Here is an 8,232-nt window from a genome sequence, read left to right as displayed (position 1 = left end):
TTTTAAACTCGACGCAATAGAGCGAAGTGCAGCTTTATTGTTATTGTGACGCTCAGCGAGTATTAATACATGGTCCACATTCACATCTTGGCTACATGAAGGAAACGGCGGTGTCACTCGGTTTCGTGATCCCATGACGTGTCTTACACTATTTTCTACCATTGTCGGTCAGGCTATATAGGTCTTTCTTGGGTTCTCACACTATTTCGGTGGTTTTTGGCCGAGCGGCCTCTTTTGGAAATTGTTCCCACTGACCAATCAGATCGCCCCATTTTTAGTATTTTTAGCCAATCAGAGTCATCACGGAACTCTTGTAAATATTGGCCAAAATCACGGAACTTTTGTAAATATGTTCCGAAATCACGGAACTTTTGAAAAATACTCTGTGACTGTATCGTCGAGTCGATCAAGGGGGCGTCGGCCTGGCTCTGGCGAGGCGGCTCGTGCTGCTTGCAACACGCGCATTCCTCTTCGCATGCACGGCGACCTGGATGCACGGCTAGGTCTGCACCCGCTTGGGCCTCGTACCCGATCCATGCTTGAGTCCTCGCATCGGATCTTTTTCACGTTGCCTTTCTCACTTGTTTCCGATGTGTAAATTACATGTGAAATTCTAGGTGAAAAATACGTGGATCGAGCTTTGCGATGGTGCCCTGCACGAAGAACAGACAACGCCCCACGAGAAGCGACTTCAAGCCAGCATGACATTGTGCCTTGACATTGTGTCTTGGGTGGCTGGACACCCCGAGGCCAGAAATATCTGAGGACTGTGTCGCTATGTTGTGCAGTCTCAACACTATTAGTCAGGGTTCGGTGTGAGTAGCGCGTCGCCGAAACGCCATCGTTTCGTGTCGACAGTTCTTGTCGACTTGTCGTGCCCAAAGCAACAACACGGCGCCACTTGGTCAGCTGGGAGAGCTCGCTTTCTCGATACGGACGTCCTGGTCGCTGCGACGCGGCTTCGTCATTGTTGCACGGTCGACGGCTTGGTTCGGATTCGCAACAGCACGCTTTCTCCAAGGAAGACAACGCAATCGGCAACTTTGAGAGGCCCGACTGTCATTGCATCGAGTATTGATGTAGTACAAAAGTACGAGTGATAACAAGACCCACTTCAACAACAAAAGTACGAGTGAGCTGCCTGCCCGTTTCGTTTGCACGTGTGAAATGAATGATATTTCCACATTTTACACACGGATTCCCGCCACGAGGCGAGACAGTGTTTCCATCCAGCGCAATCATCTAGACCATTACCGAGGTCCCACCGAGGTGCGTGACAACACATGTTGGTCGGCGCGGCCCGCCACCGACATGGGTTTTGCGGCAATAGAGCATTGTAGAATATGATTTCACGCGCTGGCCACGACGACGCGCGTCGTTCGCTTCTGTTCCCTTGAACGCTGCGGCCTTGCCCCTCCAATCATCCATTTGCAGCAAGCGACGATGGCAAGTGCGAGGTGTACTGTTTACATGCTCGCCGCCGTCGCAGCCGGTGGCGGTGGCATTACACGTCGACGGCTGGATCTGCCAAGACCGTTGTCGCAGCCAACTTGAACGTTGAGCGCAATTTTCAATTTGTGTCGTGGGCCACGCATCTCGTCGCATGGTGAAGCGCCACCTCCTCGACGACCTCTCCAAGGACTTGCCACCGCATTTTCTCGCCGCGCCACCGCTCAGCGACGACGAGAGCGAGTACCTTCAGAAGCTTGCGCACCAGTCGTTCCAGTCGTTCCTCAAGTCGACGCTCGACGTGCACCCGATCGAAGTGCCAGGTTGGAAGTCCAAGGGGTGCCACGAAGGCGTCGACATCTTCCAGGGCCCGCGCTACACGCCGGCGTCCAACATTCGCCCGTACCGCTTCATTACATCGATGGAGGGCACCCTCGAGGAAGTCGAAGCCGTTCTCTCCAACGTCTCGGACGACCAGATCCAGAACGCCCTCGAACACTACTTGGAAGGGATTTTGGACATGACCATCTTGCACCATGTGAGCTCACCGTTATCGCTCGACGAGTCGTCGACAAGTGAGCGCAGCGACGTGAGCGAAGCCCCGAACGAACACATTCTTGTGCGTTGGTTTGCGACGCAGTGCCCGCGGCCGCTGCACAATCGCGATTTTTGCGTCCTCGAGGTATAGTTTATTATTGTTGGTGTTTGAGAATGCTCATTGAGGCTCTTAGATGAACCGCAAGTGGACACTGCCGTCGGGCAAGCGCGTCTGGGCGGCGTCCCAGCACTCGATTCGCCTCCCGACGTGCCCGGACTTCAAGCCGAGCCTCAAGTTTGTGCGTGCGTCCGTCTTCAACTCGGGGTACAATAGGACAATATTGCGTCTGTGCAAACTCATTTTGCGATGATTAGGGTGCTCTACATCGAGTCGGACGAACCCGGGCGACTGGACATGCACATGCGCCTCGAACTCGACTTTAAGGGCCCGACGCCGCAGTGGTTTTTCAAAATGATGATGAAGCGCCGGGCCGCGAGCTTTGGTCGCGTCGGCAGCTACATTGAAAAGTACCGCGTCCTTCAGCAGCTTTCGGCGAGCTCGGGGCGGGACCGCGCTGCAGTGGTACATGTTGCCACGTCTTTCTTGGACTCTCAATCTGAATCTTCATGCCATAGAAAATGATCCCGCTCAAGAAGCGCAAGCACTGCCAGCTGTGCACGCAAAAGTTCAGCCCGCTGCGATGGAAAGTCAACTGTTCGAGCTGCGGTGAAGTGTTTTGCTACAAGTGCACCGAGCACCAGCGCGTGCCGGGCCGGCCACGGGATATGGAGCAAGTGTGCTTTGCCTGCGCCCGCCCCAAGAGCTGCAAACCGGCACGCCCGTCGTCCTCGGTACGACATTGCCGTTCGCTTGATACCTTGATAGTTGACGACATTGCACTTGTAGGCTCGCCCATCTGGAGCTCGCCAACGCGCCACAGCACGTGTGTGTACCGACCGGCCGCGGCCGCCGATGTGCTCTGCGCAACGCTGTCGGTCGGCTGGGAAGAAGCGGACGGAGCCTCGGTGGAGCCCGAGTCGTACATCCAAGGCGCGTCCGACATGAGTGAAGACTCGTGGTACGACAACGACCTCAACGACTCGACGGGCTTTCAGCGCCGGGACGAAGGCGATGACATCGACTTGGCCGATTTTCAGCTCAATTTGCAATTCCGCCCGTCGTCCGAGCGGCGGGTGTAATTTACTACCGTTAGTGGCTAGCTCTATTTGTTAATCGGACTCCCGGCGTTGGAGGGTTGAGAACACGCGCTATATCTGCGCTCTCTGCATTGATCGTAGTACGCCAGATTCGGCGTGCATTCCGCATCATTCGCGAGAGGCCGACAAGGTGTATATGTACCGAGCGGCTGCGCTTGTCCCTTACCGGCAACCCGCACACCCGCACCCATTCATCTGCAGTACGGCGACTTTGTGTACCGTGTCGCGTTGAAAGCCGTAGCTGTCCGGTACAGCTTGCACTTTTCTCGGCCCCGATGCTCGCCACTGCCCTCTCTGCGATGCGCAAGCCTGTGAGACGCACGACCATCTTTTGGTGCGCTGTCCATACGTCCGAGCGATCTGGCGCGCTCTTGCATGGATGCGGAATCTTTTTTGAAGATCCAACCCCCGTTGGGCGTCTCTCTCGTGTGCCGAGCATCATTTTTCAGACCGTGCAGCTTGATGGACTCGTATCCCTTGCCGTTTCATTTGTTACGATGAGTTATGCACGCGATTGTAGCACACTCGACTTGCAGCGTTCATCGACATCACCGTTTAGACAAAAGTGCAGAGACGCCCGAATATATATATATTAATAAAATAAAAGCACGCGCTGGATGCAGTGGAGAGATCACTTGCGATGTAATGACATCACGCCGTTACTCGATCCTGTTGTGTCGCGGCTGTATTAAAGTGCGTCGATTTCGATATTAAATGTGCCACGGCTTTGACAGCAGCGTCCTTGTGAACGGGCTGATGGCAAATGTCAAGATCGAACTGCAAACGTTGAGATCGCCGACGCCAAGACTTCCGACTCTAGGTTGTTTTTCTGGTGGTTTTCCCAGCCTTTGCCACGTCATTGGCTAAACTTTTAAAGGAACAGATGACGGTATGTGCCGTGTGCAGGTTGCAGTTCCAACGGTACGTAGGCTGTAGAAGTTGTGCAGCCCAGCACAGATATCTTTCAAAACACCTTCTCGTGGAACGTCGCTAGTGTCGCCAAAGATACCTCTCGTGCAAATGTAGCTGCTCGTCTGGACTAGACTTCAATATAGAATACCGGATTTGAGTATTCGACGATGCATCAACCGAGTATTTGCTCGATACTATTTAGATATAATTTACACTGAACTGGATATGGTGGTGGACTATCGATTCCAAGGTGCTACGACGAGCCGGCCACCGAGAGGCTTAGCCGAGCGGGAGACATGGCGTGTAAACGGCACATACCGGAACAAGGTTGTCGTGTAGCCATGCGTCGTGACGCAGGGCTGCCATCATTTGGAAGAGGCACAATGCTTGAGTGTTCAGCAGCAAGTGTTGGAGGTGCAGCTTGGTCAAGAACGCGGCTCGTTGGGTGTCCGCGTAATACAGTAAACACGGTGCAACGATGTTGGGTCGTCTATGTGCCGTAAGATTTCAATTGATCGCGAGACGAGATTCCTACGAAAGATATCCCACGAGCAATCGGCGGCCCGTGAGCAACGCGCGCCGACCACTGTTATCTTTACAGCCAAAGGACGAGCTGCCACCTTGAAGCGCACCCGAGACACGTGTGTTGAGCATAGCGGACTCAGCGCCATGTCTTGGGTGCACACCTGCGTATCTGCTGCGCAGCAGGGCGAAGACGGAGCGGCTTTCTTTGGCGTCGAGTGCTTGGCACGCATGTACACCGTTCATTTGGCTACCAGTATGCGCATCGCCATGCCATCTGGAGCTATCCATCGACAGTGGTATCGCACGGAGGCATCCTTGTGGCGTGGCACTTTGCAGTTTACCGCCCGCGACACACATGACCTCTCCAAGCGACAAGGCGACATTGCCCCTCGTTCAGGCAGCAACCATCACGCGTGATTGCCACGCCGCGGGTGACGACCTCTTGGACCACTACCACGATTTTTGCTCGGCGCCCACGTCGTGGCGTCTCCTCCGCAACGAGCGCGACGTCCAACTGCTCCAAGGCCCCGGGCGACACATGCGCAACGCGTACCGACTCGCGACCTCGGTCACCGCGTCGCTCGACGAGGTCAAGGCCCACACGACCAACCTCACACCGACCGAAATGAAAGCCACGATGGACAAGTACGCCGATGACATCCTTGACATGAAGGTGCTGCATCGGCTTCAGACGCCAAGTGTGGCCGAGCCCGATCTCCAAGTGCTCGTGCGCTGGTTTGTCACGGAATGTCCGTTGCCTTTGCACAACCGGGACTTTTGCGTCGCCGAGGTATGCTGTCGATACCATTGTCGTCTTGCCTGTAGACGGCTCACATGAAACCGTCATAGTTACAAAACCGATGGACGTTGCCGTCCGGGCAGCGTGCGTGGGGTCTTGTCCAGCACTCGGTCAAGGTGCCAAGCTGTCCGGACCTGTTATCGACGGTGCGGTACCGTCGAGGCCAGATGTACCATTTCGGGCTGTTGTACGTCGAGCACCCGAGTCGACCAGGTGTTCTGGTGCTATTTTTGCACCTCGAGTTCGACGTCAAGGGCTGGGCACCGTCGTGGCTGTACCCGTTTCTCATGGCGCGTCGAGCGCGGAGTGTAGCGAAAATCCCGGACTTTCTTGCCGCGCGGCGACTCGAAGGCGAAGGCGGCACCTGCGGGTCGCGAACCGGTGGCGCAGACGAGCGCAAGCACTGCCAGTACTGCACGCGCCAGTTTGGCCCGCTTCGGTGGCGCGTGCACTGCAGCAACTGCGGCGAGGTACAGTGTATTTCGATGCCGCAACTCGAATTGGATGCACACATGTGGTGTACTAATAGGTGTTTTGTACGCACTGCGCGCCCCCAAGTGATGTCGATCGCACGTGCGTCGAGTGCCGGTCCCAAAACATCCTCGCTTCCCGCAAAAGCACCGACCGATCGTCTGGTACGAATCTCAGTATACTAGCATGTAACTTAGAGAAGACGTTGTGGAGTAGGCTCGGATACAACGCCGTCGCATCGAGTTCGCTCCTGGCGCGAAGTCACAAACGTGTCACCAACCTCGCATGCCCAGGATTGCAGCTGCATCTCCAGACCCTCCTCTAACGAGACCAGCGTCAAGCAGGGTGGTGGCTTGCCACTTTTGGACTATGAGCTCCGGGTCGCGATCGAGCCGCGCACGCAGATCGACGACGACTGGAATTTGCGGCTGCTGCGGGCTCAAACCCAGATTCGACAGGAGCGAAGTCAGAGCCGGCTTTGCTACCGCAAGGATGCGTTTTGCTAAGATGCAACGCCGCGTACACTCGAATATATATCTATATCTATACAGTTGGCTAAACGATTTCGCAAGTCCTGTTGCGCGTTGTGGGGCTGCGATCACAGGACGCTCCATGGACCCTATCTACCCTAACCCCCTAGCCCTATAGACGTCCAGGGACACGAATGCATTTGACGGAATTGTGGCGAACGCTTGACGCTCTACTTTCTCATCCCCACACACGACAAAGCCTCTTCCAGTGTTCTGTATGCATCTGATGCCGCACCATTTCGAAATTACTACGGCATGTAATTCAACATGTCGTAATTATTGACTGGAACGTGATGAGTTCGACGACTCTCGTCATCGTTCGACTGCATGGCAATGCGTACCACCTGGCGATCGAGCCTCGACGTACCGGTAATGCTGCACGCAATGTCACTTCTAATTCCTCGAGGGACCTCCGCCGTTGCAAGTACAACTCATTGCTTGGTTTGGACCGTCCATCATTCCCTGTGGACCGCACATATTGTCTTATATCAACCGTCGTACGCACTTGGAAAAGCCTCCTGTGCGTTATCAAAGTAGACGCTGGACGGTGCGCGAAGCTCTGAGTGCTCTCGCCAGGTCCGCAGAATCCGTGCAATCATTCTGGTAACGAAACCAGATCCATATGTGAACTGCTCCATTCTTCTTATCCTGGTCATATCTTGCGTCGGCGACGTCGGCACCAAATTTTCGTACCGGTATCATCTCGACACCGTACCGCTCGACCCATCACCCCCTAGGGTACTGTGGAAGCTGGTCCTTCAATACGGTAGTGTGGTCGTGTACACTGCTTCATGAGCGGCAGCGCGCAATCGTCTCGTAGGGGGGGTCGCCAAGAGTCAACTCTGGTCAGACAAAGTGGCACGCGGCGATGTCACCAACTAACGAAAGGCTGAATTGCTTTGCTCCTTTGCTCCTGGGAGACCAAGGATGTCTAAGAGACTTAGCAGTAGCACTGCGCAAGGCTCAACCCAGGCGAGAACACAACACGAGCTTAGCAGCGCAAAAGCATGCAAGGCAGGTGGAAAGGGGGCGTCAAATGACCAAGTGCGAGCAAAGCTCCGCCACCCAAAAACCACCTCCTGTGAGAATATATTACATGGACATCATCGATTCTTGGAGACCATCGTTGAAGATACCTGAGACGAATGCGGCGTCTCTCAATGTCCAGTTTCACATGGCGCGTCTAGCTGGAGCTGTAACTTGACAGGAGCGCTACGGTCTGACGACCCTGGGCGGGCAGAGCACAGGCGTGACGTCGCGACGAACGTCCGTCTTCATTCCGGTCGTGTAATGTCAATCAACATCAAATACTCCAAAAGTGCTACGGTCTGGCGAGCCACTCTCGAGCGATTCGATGAGACTGTATTTCCCAAGACGCCATGTACCACACCACCGCTGCAAGCTTGCAGCAGTCCACGAACGTGCCACTACCTCTCGTCCAGGCAGCAACCATCACGCGTGATTGCCACGCCGCGGGTGACGACCTCTTGGACCACTACCACGATTTTTGCTCGGCGCCCACGTCGTGGCGTCTCCTCCGCAACGAGCGCGACGTCCAACTGCTCCAAGGCCCCGGGCGACACATGCGCAACGCGTACCGACTCGCGACCTCGGTCACCGCGTCGCTCGACGAGGTCAAGGCCCACACGACCAACCTCACACCGACCGAAATGAAAGCCACGATGGACAAGTACGCCGATGACATCCTTGACATGAAGGTGCTGCATCGGCTTCAGACGCCAAGTGTGGCCGAGCCCGATCTCCAAGTGCTCGTGCGCTGGTTTGTCACGG

General features: G+C 55.3%; 2 protein-coding genes across 2 annotated transcripts; both read left to right on the top strand.

Moving 5' to 3' along the window:
• Positions 1-1,603: 1,603 nt before the first annotated feature.
• SPRG_13848 (hypothetical protein) lies at positions 1,604-3,186 on the top strand (the record flags this gene model as incomplete). Its single annotated transcript, XM_012352844.1, has 5 exons — positions 1,604-2,131; positions 2,181-2,311; positions 2,362-2,569; positions 2,623-2,851; positions 2,894-3,186. 5 exons carry the CDS (start codon positions 1,604-1,606, stop codon positions 3,184-3,186), a joined length of 1,389 nt encoding a protein of 462 aa, XP_012208234.1.
• Positions 3,187-4,996: 1,810 nt separating this feature from the next.
• Positions 4,997-6,417, top strand: SPRG_13847 (hypothetical protein; the record flags this gene model as incomplete). Its single annotated transcript, XM_012352843.1, has 4 exons — positions 4,997-5,431; positions 5,491-5,910; positions 5,970-6,075; positions 6,128-6,417. 4 exons carry the CDS (start codon positions 4,997-4,999, stop codon positions 6,415-6,417), a joined length of 1,251 nt encoding a protein of 416 aa, XP_012208233.1.
• Positions 6,418-8,232: the final 1,815 nt, after the last annotated feature.

The sequence above is a fragment of the Saprolegnia parasitica genome, assembly GCF_000151545.1.
Source record: "Saprolegnia parasitica CBS 223.65 unplaced genomic scaffold supercont2.108, whole genome shotgun sequence".
Taxonomy (NCBI): Eukaryota; Oomycota; class Saprolegniomycetes; order Saprolegniales; family Saprolegniaceae; genus Saprolegnia; species Saprolegnia parasitica.
Note: the sequence above shows the minus strand (reverse complement) of the source record. Positions and strands in the feature narration are given on the sequence as shown.